Raw genomic sequence first — 16,998 nt, 5'->3', positions numbered from 1 at the left:
GAAACAGTCCAGGGAAAATTCAAGTTTAAAGTAAAGGGATATAAAGAGCAAGAAGGGTAAACAACATTGTTAATCAACTATAATCCAATATAAAATAAAAATTAAATTAAAAAAAAAAAGAAGCAAGAAGGAATTGAATCCTAAGACACTCATTAGACTAACTGGTGAAGTACATATAGGAACTGAGTGAGGAGGCCCCAGCTTCCTCCTCTACACATTCTGAGGACCAAGAAACAGGGAAGTATAATGATGCCCCAGTAGCAATCAATAGCTATCCACCAGAGCTGCTCTCCCCTTCCACAGTAACTGGATTATAGCTGGGAATAGGAGTAAACTACACTCCCCAGACTCCGTTCCAGTTAGGTATAGCCATGTGAAGAACATAAACTCCTGTCCCCTTAAAACTTACAATATAATGATTTAATAAAGGAATATAAAAGTAAATCTCAGGGGGAAGGGTGCGGGGAAGGGACAGTTAGGGAGTTTGAGATTGACATGTACACACTGCTATATTTAAAATGGATAACCAACAAGGACCTACTGTACAGCACAGGGAACTCTGCTCAATATTATGTAACAACCTAAATGGAAAAAGAATTTGAAAAAGAATAGATACATGTATATGTATAATGAATCACTTTGCTGTACACCTGAAACTATCACAACATTGTTAATCAACTATACTCCAGTATAAAATAAAAAGTTAAAAAAAAAAAAGTAAATCTCAATGATTTACAGGGTAAGAGTAAGGGTAATTAAAATCCATAGAAAATCTGTAAGTTTCATTTTAGAAATACTTCCTCCAGAAAACATAAATTTCTTGAAAACACAAACATTAATTCTTCTGCAAGAAATATCAGCAAACTAGCTAAAGGTAGATAAAAGAATAATACTTAAAAAAAACCCAAAAAACAATAAACTAGAGAGTAAGGTCCTGAATATCAAGAGTTAAATAAACTAGAACTCAGTAGCAACTGCAGATTTGAAAAAGCCAAGGATAGAATATGGACACCATTCAGAAGATTCCTTCATACTCCAAGAAGTTAAAATAAGAAAAAGCTCTAAGAGGTAGTGAAAAAAACCATACCAATTAACAATGAAAAGACACATTGCGAGTACTTCCACTTATATATATGAGAATGTATGATAGATCCTACAAATGAACTGTTTCATGTGCAAACCTCTATTTAAAAAATAAATATCAAAATGTTTAATTAGGAAAGCAATTTGAATTATTACAGTAAAAATGTTTTTAATAAATGTACTGTTGCCACAATAGCCCTAAGTAGTTTCTAAAGAATCACACAAAAAAAAGAAAGAAAATAATACTCTGTACAACTTAAAATCCTTCATCCATGATTCACAAAGCAGAAGACATTCATTAAGACATTTAAAATCTTTTTGAGGTAATTATTGTATTAACTTTTACACATGAATTAACTAAAACACAAGAAAATTAAATGTCTTACCCAGAGACTAAAAGTAATTTCCTAACAATCCCATGTAAAACTTTGCTTTAGCATTAAAAAGCTTTCATTTTCTGACTAATGAAGAGTTTTAGTCCCCCTTTTAGAATAAGCTTAATGATATTGTCAGAAATAGACTACTAGTAATTATAATAAAGTAGTCCCTCCTTATCTGTGGTTTCGCTTTCCACAGTTTCAGTCACCCACAGTCAACCGTAGTCTGAAAATATTAAATGGAAAATTCCAGAAATAAACAATTCATAAGTTTTAAATTGTCTGCTGTTCTGAGTAGGTGATGAAATCTCGAGCCATCCAGCTGCCCAGAATGTAAATCACCCCTTTATTCAGTCCTGCCTGTTAGTCACTTAGCAGCCATCTGGCTTATCAGATCTACTGGTCAAGGTATCCCAGTGTTTGTGGTCAAGCCATCCTTATTTTACTTAACAATGGCCCCAAATCGCAAGAGTAGTGATGTTAGCAATTCAGATATTCTCTTACTATGCCTAATTTATAAATTAAACTTTACCATAGTTATGTATGTATGTACAGGAAAACCCATAGGATTTAGTACTATCCATGGTTTTAAGTATCCACTGGGGTCTTAGAATGTATCCCCCTGGAGGAAAGCAGGGATACTGTATTATCCAAAGATGGAAGTGGCTCTAGGTTTGTTTTTTCATCAAATCAGGAAATAAGAAATCTTGATCTCCATGGCTTTTTACTTAATATATACTGTGGTTAGAACTTGCTAAATTTATAAATAGCTGCACACTGTCACTTTGTTCATAACATATTTAAACAATCAGTTGTCACAAGGGGAAAGAGGTCCCATCCAACATCATAAAGAAATGTTTAACAATTTCAAAATAAATCAGATATAATTTTTAAAATATAATAGGTAATATAAGCTCAGGTATATATTTCAATTTTTCTACTACTTGAAAGAGGGGCTATATCTCAAGCTTCAGCACCTGCCTTCAAACTGCAATAGGAAGCAACCATGATGGTTCAGCACGGAGAGAAACCAGATGCCAAAGGCACTTAAAAACATCACATAAATCCAAGTCCACAGTCTAGAATTAACAAAGCAAATGTCATGTGTCCAAATCAACACCAAAAATAAATTTTGGGGATCCAAATTTTAAAAGTTTTACTGTGTATAAAAATTATGTAAAATTTTTATCAGAATAAAAAATCATTGCAATCTAGCTTCAGAAAGCAATTTTTAACATTAGATAACATTAATATGCTACCTACCCTAAGAATTAGAAACTAAATAGAGCTACACTAATAAGTATGAATTAAGGAGAAACTAGAAATTTATGCTCTCTACTTGCCCATTCTGCCCTTTATAGCCCTAAAGAGTCTTCTGTTATGTTACATTTCACGTGGAGTAAGGGTGGGTGTCGGGGGAGAACCAGACCTTCAATCATCAATCATATGTCAGTGTTGAAAGATAATTAAAATGAGAAATACCTAAGTAGCTGAGTTTAAACATGAGAAGGAAATCTCTAATCTTCTTTCATCTCAATTACTGCTCTGTATTAAATTGTTTTCTGAGTGAGAGTCAGGCATTTTGTCATGCTATCTCACTGCTCAAGAACTCAGAGTGGCTGAGACCTAAAAAGAGTGAAGAAGCATTAGGAACAAGACAAGGATGTCCCCTCTCCCCATTGATTTTCAACATCCTACTGGAAGTCCTAATTAATGCAATAAGACAAGAAAAGGAAATAAAAATGCAAACAGATTGGGAAGGAAGAATAAACTGTTCGCAGAAGACATAATCATCTATGCAGAAAATCTGAAAGAATTAACCAAAAAACTCCTAGGACAACTAAGTGATTATAGCAAGGTTGCAGGATACAAGGTTAATACACAGAAGTCAGTCACTCTCCCACATACCAGCAATGGACAAGTGGAATTTGGAATTAAAAACATAATACCATTTATATCAGCACCCCCCAAAATTAAACACTTAGGTATAAATCTAACAAATATATATAAGATCTATACAAGGAAAACTATAAAACTCTATTGAAAGAAATCAAAGAAGAGCTAAATAAATAGAGAGACAGTCCATGTTCAAGGATTAAGAAGACTCAATTCTTTTCAACTTGATCTACAGATTCAACACAATCCAAATCAAAATCCCAGGAAGCTATTTTGTAGATATCAACAAAATTATTCTAAAGTTTATATGAAGAGACAAAAAACCCAGAATACCCAGCACACTACTGCAGGAGAAGAACAAAGTTAGAGGACTGACACTACCCAACTTCAAGACTTACTATAAACCTACAGTAATCAAGACAGTGTGGTATCGGCCAAAGAAAAGACAAATAGATCTGTGGAACAGAATAGAGAGCCCAGAAATACCCTTAAATATAGTCAACTGATCTTTGACAAAGAAGCAAAGGCAATATAATGGAACAAAGATAGTGTTTTCAACAAATGGTGCTGGAACAACTGGACATCCACATGCAAAAAGAATGAATCTGTATATGTACCTTATACCTGCACAAAAATTAACTCAGACTGGATCACAGACCTTAATATAAAATGCAAAACTATATACTGCCTAGAAAATAACACAGGAGAAAATGTAGACGACCTTGGATTGGGCATGATTTTTTAGATATAACACGAAAGATACTTCATTAAAATTAAAAATTTCTGATCTGCAAAAGACACTGTTAAGAGAATGAAAAGACAAGCCACAGACTAGGAGAAAATATTTGCAAAAGACATACCTGACAAAGGACTGTTATCCAAAACATACAAAAACTCTTAAAACCCAACAATAAGAAAACAACATGATTAAAAAATGACCCAAAGGTCTTAACAGATAACCTCACCAAAGAAGATAAACAGATGACAAATAAGCATATGAAAAGATGCTCCACATCATGTGTCATTAGGGAAATGCAAACTAAAACAACAACAACATACCACTACACACCTATTAGAATAGCCAAAATCTGGAACACTGACAACATCAAATGTTGACAAGTAAGTGGAACAAGAACTTTCATATATTGTTGATGAGAATGCAAAATGGTACAGCCACTTTGGAAGACAATTGGGCAATTTCTTACAAAACTAAACACAATCTTACAATGTGACCCAGTCAATCAGGATCCTAAAAACCCGCACACGATGTTTATAGCAGCTTTATTCATAACTGCCAAAGTTGGAAGCAAGCAAGATGTCTGATACATCCAAACAATCGAATTTATTCAGTGCTAGAAAGAAACTAACTATCAAGCCATGAAAAGTTTCCATGGAAGAAACTTAAATGTTTTTTTAATTGAAGTATAGTCGATTTACAATGTTTCAGGTGTACAACAAAGTGATTCAGTTATACATATATATGTACATATATATATATTCTTTTTCAGATTCTTTTCCACTATAGATTACAAGACATTGAATATAATTCCCTGTGCTACTTAAATGCATTTTATTAAGTAAAAGAACCCAATCTGAAATGCTATATACTGTATGGTATGTATGACATATGTCATACTGTATGACATACTGGAAAAGGCAAAACTATGGAGACAGTAAAAAGATCAGTGATTGCCAGGGGTAGGGAGGGGGAAGGATGAATAGGCAGAGCACAGAGGATTTTAGGGCCGTGAAACTACTCTATATGATATTATAATGGTGAAAACATGTCATTATAAATTTGTCCAAAACCACAGAATGCACAATGCCAAGAGTAAGCTATAATGTAAACTATGGACTGTGGGTAATAAAGATGTGTCAGTGTAGGTTCCTTAATTGAAACAAATGTCCCATAAGCTGTGTAGTGCGGCCCCTTCCAAAAAAAAAAAAAAAAGATTTGTACCACTCTGGTGCGGAATGTTGATAATGGGGAAGTCTACATATGTGTAGTAGCAGGAGGTGTATGGGAAATCTCTGTACCTTCTGCTCAGTTTTGCTGTGAGCCAAACATTGCTCTAAAAATAAAGTCTATTTTAAAAAAGTGAAAAGTGAAGGAATAAGTGACAAAAATATTTAGGGAAAGGACATTCTAGGTAGCAGAAGCAACATCAATACAAATAGCCCTGAGGGAGGGCTTTGCTTGGCTTGTTTGAGAAAAAACAAGACCAGTGTGGCTGGAGCAGTGGAAGAGGGAAAATGATAAGAAATCAAGTAGGAGAGGGAGGAGAAGGCCCATGGTGGGCCTTGTGGGCTACAGAAGAGACTCTGGATTTTATTTTGAATGAGATGAGAAGCCTTCAGAGAGTGTTGCGTGGAAGAGCGGCATGATCTGAATCATTGGTTTAAAGAATCATCCTGGCTGCTATGAGGTGAAAAGACTGTAGGACACATGGGTTAAGGGTGCTTTCAAGGAACGCTGTTGAGAGAAAAATTACTTTAACATATTACTGTGGGCATACTCACTCTTTAGATTCCTGAGTTCTTTTAGTAACATGCTGTACAACTGTGTCATGGCCAAATTCCTCACCCTGATTCTGATCAGATGTCCATTTTTCTATTTCATCTTCAATCATAGACCCCAAAGTATTACATATATACTGTCTAAGGTATTTCACAAATTCATAGCTGAAACAAACATTTAAAAAATAAATGCAGTAAATATCATGAACTCACTTATCAACCATACCCAGAAAAAATGTTAGCACAGAAAGATTTGTAACATATAATCAGATTTCTTACCTTAAGCCAGGATTAAATTAGTTATTCATCCCAAATCATATAGCTAATCTAGAATTTTGTTGTTTTTTTCTGAGACACTCGGAAAAGACCACATTTAAAGATGATGACAGTAGACAGCAAATTTCGGGACCAGCACAAACTTTAGGGGGTTAGGAGTCTTTTCACACTTCTTTTTTATGCTCATATGTTTTACGTGTGATGCTTAATGGTAGGGAAAGCAGTTGTTAAAGATTTTCACAATTGTTCAAGCTGATGAAGAAAACCACACTAGATAACAGTAATTATAAAAGAATAAATAGGAAAAGGTTAAGCTCCAATCATCAAGAGTTTTTTGTACATTTGGAAATTGTGTTCATTTTGAACTGACCTAAATTCCACCTAATCAGCTTTTGTCAGACTATGTTCACAAGACGTAGCTCAGACAATTCAATACACTGGACCTTTTTCTTCATACTGTTGGGTTGATGCTAACATTAAAATCCATTTGCAAACTCAGACAATAAGCAAATATGAAAGGACAAGAGTTCCAAAAGTGGATAATTATTTTATGAAATATGTTTACTGAAAATAAAGAGCAACAATTATAATTAATATCACAATTTAGAAAGGTTAAAAAAGTTTTTGTGGTCTCTTAAATGACAAAGATAATTTAGGACAGGCCATTTTTGTAAATGCCACTATGTTCAAGACTTGTAGTTTGAATGTGTCACTGTATAAGAGCCTTGCATATATGCAGTACAGGAGATCAAGGAGAGCCTGAATAATTTTCTTCACATAATTATAAGTCCATCATGGTATCCAGCATATAGTCTTCAGTTTAATATTTATTAAATGATTGTATGTCCTCTAAAGAACAGCCACCTTTTACCCAGGTAGCCAAAGGATCTCATTTTCAATTTTAACTGCTTTTGATTTGAATTTCCTGCCCTGCCCATTTCTCCTCAACTCTGAACCCAATGCTGATTCTTGGAATCTCCATGGCTGCTTCAGTTATGTAAGGGGCAGGCCTGCCATAGACGATGCAGGCTCCAAAAGTCAAGTAGAGATATTTGACATGAAACCATGTAGTATTATAGAAAAAGTACAGGCTCAGAGTCAAAACGGCCTGAATGCCAGCTCCAGCTCTACCACTCTAGCTGGAGTGGCCTGGGACAAGTCTGTTTTTCCATCTGTAACTTGGAAATGATCATGTCTGCTTCATTCCACTATTTTAAATTCAGGAGGCAATAGACAAGAAACTTAATCATTATAAACAACAAAATTAAAAAGGATATTCTCTACTCCCACAGTGTCAACTTCAGACTCAACACAAACAGGTGATTCCTTTAGTTCTTTCTTCAGCCAAAAGGTCTCCCCAGAATATAGACCTATACAGGCATACCTCGTTTTATTGCACTTTATTGTGCTTCACAGATATTGGGAGTTTTTAGCAAACCGAAGGTTTGTGCCAACCTTGCATCAGAGCAAGTCTATCAGTACCAACAGCATTTACTCACTTTGTGTCTGTCACATTTTGGTAATTCTCACAATATTTCAAACTTTTTCATTATTATTATATTTGTTACAGTAATCTGTGATCAGTGATCTTTGATGTTACTACTACAATTTGCTGAAGGCTCAGATGACGGTTAGCATTTTTAGCAATCAAGCATTTTTTAATTAACGTATGTACTTTTTTATATATAATGCTATTGCACACTTAATAGATCACAGTATGGTGTAAACATAGCTTTTATATGCACTAGGAAATTCCCCCAAAAATCATGTGACTTGCTTTATTATAATATTTGCTTCATTACAGTGGTCTGGAACCAAACATGCAATATCTCCGAGGTATGCCTATATATTAACTACCTACTGGACAAGGCTACTTTATGTTTTTTTCACCATATGAATCAGCACAATCAATACCAAATTTATCATCCTACCCACCTGCTCACAAACCACGTTCTCTTCTGACGTGTATCTTTGTTAATGGTACCATCCTTCAATCAGATACCTGTGTATAGCCTCAAACAATCTTCTCTATTACATCTCAGATCTAATTAGTTACCAAGCTCTGTAATTCTGTAAATTCTTCCTCCACAACTTCTCTTTCCTTTCCCACTGCCATCAGATTAATGTTCACATCTTCATAACTTTAGCTAAACAACTGCAAGGGCCCTCTTAGATCATCCTATAAATCAGTGGTTCTTAAAGTATAACATGGGGCTTCCCTGGTGGCACAGTGGTTAACAATAAGCCTACCAATGCAGAGGACACGGTTTCGAGCCCTGGTCCGGGAAGATCCCATATGTGGTGGAGCAACTAAGCCCATGCGCCACAACTACTGAGCCTGCGCTCTAGAGCCCATGAGCCACAACTACTGAGCCCGCGTGCCAAAACAAGTGAAGCCTGCGTGCCTAGAGCCCGTGCTCCGCAACAAGAGAAGCCACCACAATGAGAAGCCGCGCACTGCAACGAAGAGTAGCCCCCGCTCGCCGCAACTAGAGAAAGCCCTCGCACAGCAACGAAGACCAAACACAGCCAAAAATAAATAAATTAATTTTTTTAAAAAGTATAACATTGATAAGAATCACCTGAAGGGCTTATTAAAACACAGATTGCTGGGCCCCACTCTCAGAGGTCCAGTATACTGTGGGCCCAAGAATTTGCATTTCTAACAAGTTCCCAGGTGATGCTGATGCTGGTGCCAATGCTGCTGGTCCTAGTACCATAACTTGAGAAGCACTGATCTAGATACAGATTCTGTATTCAGATAGCTTTTAAACTAGCCTAAGTGTCTTACAACTCTGATCAGCAGATTCCTACAATGCTGTGTTAGTTGCTGGTGTACTGCAAAATGATTCAGTTACACATATACATGTATATTCTCTTCCATAATCTTTTCCATTATAGTTTATATATTATAATTTATTAGATCCATCCATTTTAAATGTTGACTTTTTTGTTTAGGGTATTTCTAAACCAAATCTTTGCATATTTTATACAAAATGGTGAAAACTTACACAGGCAAGATATCATAAAGGTATCACTGCTTTCTTTGAAATGACTTTGAAAATGAAAAGGATCCAGATAACCCTTTCAGCCCAGTGTGATCTCACAGCCAGTCTCTTACTACTGGGAAAGAGAGGAGAACAGTGAATGTGGAAGAAAGTGAAGAGAGAGACGAAAAGTCCCTAAAAATAATTCTGATCGTCTTCACAATCCTGCCCAGAGCTAGTCAATCAGACACATCAGTTTTCTTCGGCATCTCTGAGATACTCAGTGAGAAATGGAAGGTGGGGCAAGCCTGAGTTATTTCCCTGAAATTGAAAGAAGAGCCTTTCTGAGGATGAATTCTACATCCCACCATCAACACCTACTATGGAATGGCAGAATTATCCTAGTCCCTTAGTTTCATCAGCCCTATCTCTGTGCCACAAATCAGGTAATTAGGAGAAACGAATATTTAACTGAGAAATATAACTTTTGTGTTTGCTTTGTTTAAAGCCCAATCTGTAAGTAACAAAAATGATATTTTCATAACAAAGGCAGTAAGAAAATATAATGCAAGCCCATTAACAAAATGTATTCAAGAAAGTTAAGACAATATCATTCTAAAATAAAAGACATATTTTTAAAATCCCCGCTATTTAGCATCAGATGTAAATAACAAATATGCTAGGAACATTTTTAAATCTGTTCTTTGGGAACTTAAATAACCACACACTTTTTTTTAATGACATTACTTTGACCTATGACCACAATAACATCTCCCTGAAGACCCCATTCAAAATGCTTTAAAGTTTTGGTTCATTTGCCAAGTTAAATTAACCCAAGGACCCCAAGTCTGAATCTTGCCTTAATAGGTTACTGCTCTTTTCAAATGAATCTTTTAAGAAAAAAAGATCTCTTGAGAGGTCAGGTCCTCTATCATGGGAGGACTACCAGGCTGCCTATGACCTTAGGATGCTCTACTGACTCACTGATCATTGGAAAACTCTGAGAGTCTCCAATCCCAAATCAGTGAAAACAGTAATTTCTTCAAGTGGGCCCTTCTACTCCGTGGGTAAGAGTAATCCACGTCTTCAAATTCCCATCCGATAATTCATTTTGTGTTCGTTCTTTTACCATTTGAATTCATGGCAATACCCCAAAAAATCCTAGAAGTAAAATACACAGCAATGTGTGTGATCATTCTGCTTTACTTCTGACAAATATGAAATTTTTCACATTTACACAGGAAAATTTTACTAAGTTGAGTAAAAGAACATTCACTGTTTTCCATTCTTCTTTCTTCACCTTTATTACCTAGGAAAATTTAAGGATTTTTTTCCCATGATGAATTTCTGACACGTTCAAATGTTGATATCAAAATATACAGAGATTACTATTACAGTATAAGGACATAAAAAATTTAGTACAAGTTTGTTTGAGGAAATCATCCTCTTAGCTATTTTAACAAGAACGTTTTCACTAATATACAGAAAAATTATCAGTAATGATACGTTTTAAAAAGATAACTTATTAAGTTACGAATTATAATGCTGATATTTGGAATCCTTAAAATGGATTATATTTCAGGATTATAGGACTTATTATATGATAAACTTAACTTTACATATATTAGTGTATAAAAAGCTACGTTAAAAAAAAGAATAAAAAAAAAAAGAATGAGTATTTTATACTACCTACAACCTTTTAGGTCAAAGAATAAGCCTCTGAATCATGATAAACAGTTACTAAATGCATTCATTAATTATGGAAGCATACATATAATTCTTAGCGATTTCTTCTATGCAGGGATAACACTTTACATAACGGATGTTTTCTTGAAGATATCACTTAAACATACTAGAGTTCACTAATTTAGAAAGTCACTGGTAGATTCTTCTGTAAAAAAAAAAAAAAATCCCAATTCAATAAATACAATTGTGCTCCTTCTGTATCAAACCAAAAATATATCAGATTAGAGGGCTACAAAGAAGAGCCTCTGCATTAGAGACTGTTACAATCATTAGGGTTGCTAAGTATTTATACACTTAGCAACCCTGATGATATACATATATACATATATATATATATATATATATGTACATATAGCAATTCTCATTGAAATGTAAGTAAGTATTTTCTAGTTTTGTGGTTCTCAACCCTGGCTGCATATTAGAATCACCTAGAGGGTTTTTCCAAGAATACCAAGGCCCAGTCTCTACCACTCCCCCTCTGCCAAGCCCCCCAGGAAATTTGGATTCACTTATGGTTAAAGTTCATCATCAGTGTTTTTTTAAACAAACTCCAATCAATCCTAGTGTAACCAAGACTGAAAACCAGGGCTGTTGTTTTTTTTTTTTTTAAAGGAAGCCAGTCTAAGTGTAAAAATTTATACACAGACACATAATGAAAGCAATGTCTTCTTCCCTACCTCTCACCCCTCCTGCAAGCCTCAAATCCTAGCTGCCACTTTCAAAGAAAAGAAAGCAAGCTTGGATCTTTTAGAGAAAGTGTACAGTTTAGGGTAAAAAATAAAAATAAAAGAGGCTATGAAAAGCAGAGATAGGTTAGGGCAGCTGCACTGTGGGGAAAACCCCCAGATAGGGCCGTTCTGCCTACACTATGCTTTCTCCCCAAATGACCGCATTCTTCCCCCACTTTATTATACCACCTGAAATTCCATCATTCATGGACTCAGTTGTTTTAACAACCAGCTTCTTACAAAAATGCCAGTAGCCTAAAGATACCAGTTTCCCCTATAAATCTACTTAATAAGATTATTTTTCTTGCTAATATACCAAGACATCAGGTGGATTTAAGGAACCAATGTTCTGATAGTGGAGATGGGATGACAGATAATTCTGATGTATGAAACACTTCGGGAAGCAACATATACCTAAGTGACTCAAGAACATTTAGTGTTCAAGGAGAGTTAGGTCAGTGAATAGAAAGATGAATGAAAATATGAGTACCTAGACTGACAGTTAGGATCTCATCAAACTCTGAGACTGTAAGATACTATGAAAATACCAAACACAAGCATCTCCTCCTCTTTCCTCCTTCATAAGGAGTTCCTTCCTCCTAAGACACAGATCTCAGGCTAGTGCAGCTAACACATGAATTTTATTATCTATATTTTTAAGACTAAAAATTACTCAAACTACTTTTAGAATTATAAATCTTACTTTTAAGACTACAAACTTTTATAATTTGAATGTGTCTGGGTTTTTTTAGGTAGGCCACAAGCAAATCTCTTTATTAAATAGTAAATATTAACTATGCAATTAATCAGCAGGCCTTTAATCTAATAAACTGTTGAAGAAGAGTTGACATTAATACAATAGTCATTACACTGCTGAAAGGAACCAGAATGATCCAACTTTAACTTGAAAAGCATTTAAAAATTGACACAGCTAAAGCAATATTTATAGGCAAATGTGTAGTCTTAAATGTTTACATTAAAAAAAGAAGAAAAGCTGCAAATAAATGAGTTAAACATTCATCACAAATTTTAAAAAGTGTCCCAGGAAGGGAAAAAAGAAGAGCAGAAATTTTAAAAACCATAAAATAAATACATAATAGAAAGGAAAATCGAAGTTAATAGCTAGTTCTCTGAAAAGACTAATAAAATTAGTCTAGATAAACCTCTAGCAGAACAGATGGAGAACAAAGGAGGAAAGGCATAAATTTAAAAAAAGAATAAAAAGAGGACAATTATAGATACTGGAAATATTTAAAAAGTAATAGGATATTAACAAAAATCTTTACACAAATAAATTTGAAAATCTAGATTAAATGGACAAATTCCCAGAATATGATCCTAGCAAAAACTCAACAATTTGAAAATATTTTAAACAAGTATTTACATGTGAAATAAAAACCAGAAATTAAACCCCAAATTTAACGCTTGATGTGGATTTGAGGTAAATTAGTATTACATGAGTATAATAAACATTAACAACCAAAACTGAATTTGAGAAAGTTGCAATTTTTCTATATTCCTCTGTTTAAGTAATAAATCAATAGCTAACCAATAAAAGCTGGCCTCTGGTATCTCCAAAATAAAGAATATTATCATGCAATATCAGCTCTTAGTAGTGGACTTAATGAATAAACAAGAAAATCATGGAAATATAAAAGAAAGCATATGTATAACCAGAAATACTAATTAACAAAAAATTCCTTCCACACTTCTTAAAACTCCCTTGAGAATCTGGTGAAAACTGTAATGCTCCCCCCATAAATCTGCAAGTAAACACAAACTTCTGTACAGAATATTAAAGGGCTCAAGGATCCCCTGATGCCCACATATGAAGCAGGTAGGAAGCAGGGCACACAAAAGTCAGTAAAGATAACATAACAAGAAAATTGTTAAATGTCTTCTTCTGTGAGATCAAAATGAAAGGCAAACACTTAATTAAAAATATCATTACTAATAATAATAAATTGAGGCACCTGGAGGTAAACTTTTCGATGGAGAGGCTTAATTTAAATTACACATGACTCAAATCAAAAGAAAAACACACGTCTCTAGGGAAACATACTCTTCAAGATTTACCTCAAATGGTACCTCTCTCATTAAACTTCCTATCTACTGCTCCCAAACCCAGAGCACTCTGGACTTCTATAGCACTTATACTCCTGACATGTATCACAGACATTTGAGTATGCACCTTATCCCTCTGTAGGAACTTAAGCTATTCCATAGGAAGTCAATCTCACTTGAGTGTTCCTGTCGTGCTCAAAATGCATAACTGGTGCAGCCACTGAAAGATCAGATCAGCAAAGCAGCAGGGATCTTGGGAACTCAATGCTTTTGAGGTATAGTGACAGAAATCCCTTGGGATGATAGAATTATTCTTAAATGAACAAGAATAATTTACAACTAATGTTACTATATTGCCCAGGAGAAAAATAATAATTAGGATATGTCGGTTGTGTCAGTAAAAACACAGAGGAAGCATAAGGTTTGGAAAATAAGTAAAGAATATAAAATAAATTCAGTATCTGAGTAAATAAAGGAAATCATGAACCTCCAACTTGGGCGCTATTTTGACAACAATCAAGTGAACATTCTTTATCCAACTACATTTTGATCTTTTCTGGATCAGCTGGTTTGTTTGCTTAAGAAATCAAAAGGAATTTTACTTGTGAAAATTTTCATCAGTTTCCTCCAGATGTAAGAGGATCTCCTCGGCGCACTCCAGGGAGGGAGCCCCCGTGATTTTCTCCTTCACGCTCTGGAACAACTGCCTCAGCATCGCCTGCAGCATCACTTCGCCCTCGCCGGAGAAATGGGCCATCCTCTGTCAGAATCAAACGCCCATGCCCATTGCTGAGGGTCCCAGCAAACGCCGCGCCCTGCGCACGCGCGTCCCCACCCAGCCCCCACCGGCGCACAGCGCCGTTCCCCGGGAGACCGCGGCAGGCGCTTAGGGGCGGGCCCTCGGCTGCCAGCGCGTCGTTCAGAAAAACAAGTTACCTTGCGTTGGGGAAACAACAATCCTCGAGGTCCCGCCTTTGGAACTCGTTGCTGCCGTCCTTCCGGGCCAAGAGGATTCAAGCTGCACCGACTAAGAGCAAAAAAGATATCCCAAAGCCTCTGCGGGTGGACTTGACGGCGGGACGTCAGCGCTACGCGTGACGTTTGCACGTTGACGTGACTTTTCAGGTGGGAGGGAGTGCCGCTTGACAGCCTGCCCGGGCTCCTAGAGGAAGTCTCAGGTGCGCTCGCTGAAAGGGTTGTAGGTGGGAGGAAAAAAAGAGTCGGAGGAGAAGGTGGGTCAATAAAAGAAAGATAATAGAAGTGAAACTGAAAGCAGCTTGAAAAGTTTTAATTGAGTGAATGGTATTGAAGTGTTGCAATGCTCTTTCCTTCAAACAGCCAACACCTATTGACTCCTACCCTTTACCAAGCACCCTGCTAGGAACTGTAAAGAAGAGGACGCTCTCACATTCTAACAAACAAGAAATCAACGATTACAACACAGTGCAATTAAGTGTTATGATAGAGAAATGCGCCAGGTAGGTGCTGTGGAAACCTAGAATCACCTTTTAACCCAAAAGAAGAGTCAAGGAAAGAAGTGAAGAGAAAACAAACTGAACGTGCAAAGGGTAGGGACCAGAGAGAGTGTAGCATATTCCGGTACTTGAGTTTTTAGAATTAGAGGAGGTGAGGGGTCTAGAGAAGTAAATGGACCACATCGGAAAGGGTCATATTTGGCACTTTTAAGGGATTAGAGGTTTGTCTTGAAAGTAGTAGAACACAATGGGATTCCAGAACTAAATAGTGAGATATCACATATAAAGATCACTCTGCAGGAAGGTGCAATGGATAATCATGGTCCTTCATACAATTTCCAATCTAGGTAAGTCCCCAGTCCATGGTCATGTCCAAGCTACAAAGTACCAACCCATCATTGTTGGTTAGGATCAGATCCTGGTGTCTACAGAATAGTCAGTCCCAAACCACTAATCTGTGGTTCAATGTCAATAAATTCTCCCTTATCCAGCTTTATATTTTATGCCCCTGGTCCAACAACATCTGATTCACTTTACATGTTAGCCAGCATCAATGACTTCTTTGTCTATGCTGTTACTTACAGGAGCAAAAGTATGATATATCTTTGCCATCTCTAGCAGCATGTTTCTTAGTGAAATATATGCTCAATTTTGATTGTCTTATTACCACATTAAGAAAAAAACACACTGGCAGAGTAGGCATACTTGTACCTTTATCTGTGGGCGAAGCTATAAAAGCCAATACCTGTATGTGCGTAGAATCACCAGCACGTGACAACTGCATTTTCAGACTAACACAGGTGAGTTATATTGGCAACTCAGACACCAGGATTAACATAGCCATTAGCGATGTAATTTTTTGAAATGGTAGACTATTATTGGTAAAATTCAGAGCAAAATAAGATATACTCTTTATTTACATAGTTTTTGCATTCCTAGAAAAGTCAGTGTATTAAAACTGTGCCAAATATTATTTTTATATAAATGGAATCAGTTCATGGACTCAGATACTTATCAAGAGCTTTTTAATCTACGTGAATGTCCAGCAGGACTGCTGAAAGTTATATGGGAACCAGAACAATTCTTTTGTGTGGGAGAGTGTCCTGTGTATTTCAAGATGTTCAGCATCCCTAGATCACACTACAAATACCAGTAAATGCCATCAAATTATTGTGATGACAGAATATCCCCCACATATTTCTAAAATGCTTTCTTGGGAACAGTGGGGGGAGATTTGAACTGCACAGATTGAAAACCACTGTTCTAAAGGATATACCTTAGGAAGAAGGGAAAAAAACTTAAAAGAATACCTGATATTCAAAAAGGAAAGTTAGCCAAAAAGGGGGTGAGGGGAGTAATGTATTTAAATATACCTCAATAAATATTGTCTGTATAAAAAAGTAATTTATAATATCCTAATTTGTGAAGGTGAAAATGCATAGTATTAAAATACTATAAACAACCCTGGGTAAGTAGGAAATATAATGATAAGTTGAAGTATTCTGCAATCCTTGAATTTTTCTGAAGGAAGTTTAAGATATTAAACTTGGTCAGATAGGCATGGTGAAATTTCAAATGTAACCATTAAAAGACTAGATATAGAGAACTTAAATTCAAAAAATGGAGGGAAAATGATATAAGGAGAGAAAAACAAAAAACCCAATCAATTTGAAAAAAAAAATCAAGTAAGAAAACAGGAGCATAAGAAAAATGGGAAAAATTTAAAATATACAAAGATACATGATAGAAAAAGTACAAAACATTGATAAATTTAAATGAACTCAACCCTCCACTTAAAGGAACTGTCAGATTAGATTTTTAAATAGCTAACTATATGCTATTTATAAAA

At 35.7% G+C, this 16,998-nt stretch overlaps 1 protein-coding gene across 2 annotated transcripts in view; it reads right to left on the bottom strand.

Moving 5' to 3' along the window:
- Positions 1–14,738, bottom strand: part of TBC1D32 (TBC1 domain family member 32) — a 185,970-nt gene extending 171,232 nt beyond the window's left edge. The window contains exons 1-3 of one of the 2 annotated variants that reach the window (XM_059941965.1): positions 14,611–14,738; positions 14,277–14,434; positions 5,877–6,038 (exon numbers count right to left, since the gene is read on the bottom strand). In XM_059941965.1, coding sequence (XP_059797948.1) covers positions 5,877–6,038; positions 14,277–14,431 — 317 coding nt within the window. In that variant the 5' untranslated portion in view covers positions 14,432–14,434; positions 14,611–14,738. The remainder of the gene's footprint in view (positions 1–5,876; positions 6,039–14,276; positions 14,435–14,610) is intronic. The other variant, XM_059941966.1, reaches the window with a different exon arrangement.
- Between the last annotated feature and the right edge of the window lie 2,260 nt (positions 14,739–16,998).

The sequence above is a fragment of the Balaenoptera ricei genome, chromosome 12, assembly GCF_028023285.1.
Source record: "Balaenoptera ricei isolate mBalRic1 chromosome 12, mBalRic1.hap2, whole genome shotgun sequence".
NCBI classification, from domain to species: Eukaryota; Metazoa; Chordata; class Mammalia; order Artiodactyla; family Balaenopteridae; genus Balaenoptera; species Balaenoptera ricei.
Note: the sequence above shows the minus strand (reverse complement) of the source record. Positions and strands in the feature narration are given on the sequence as shown.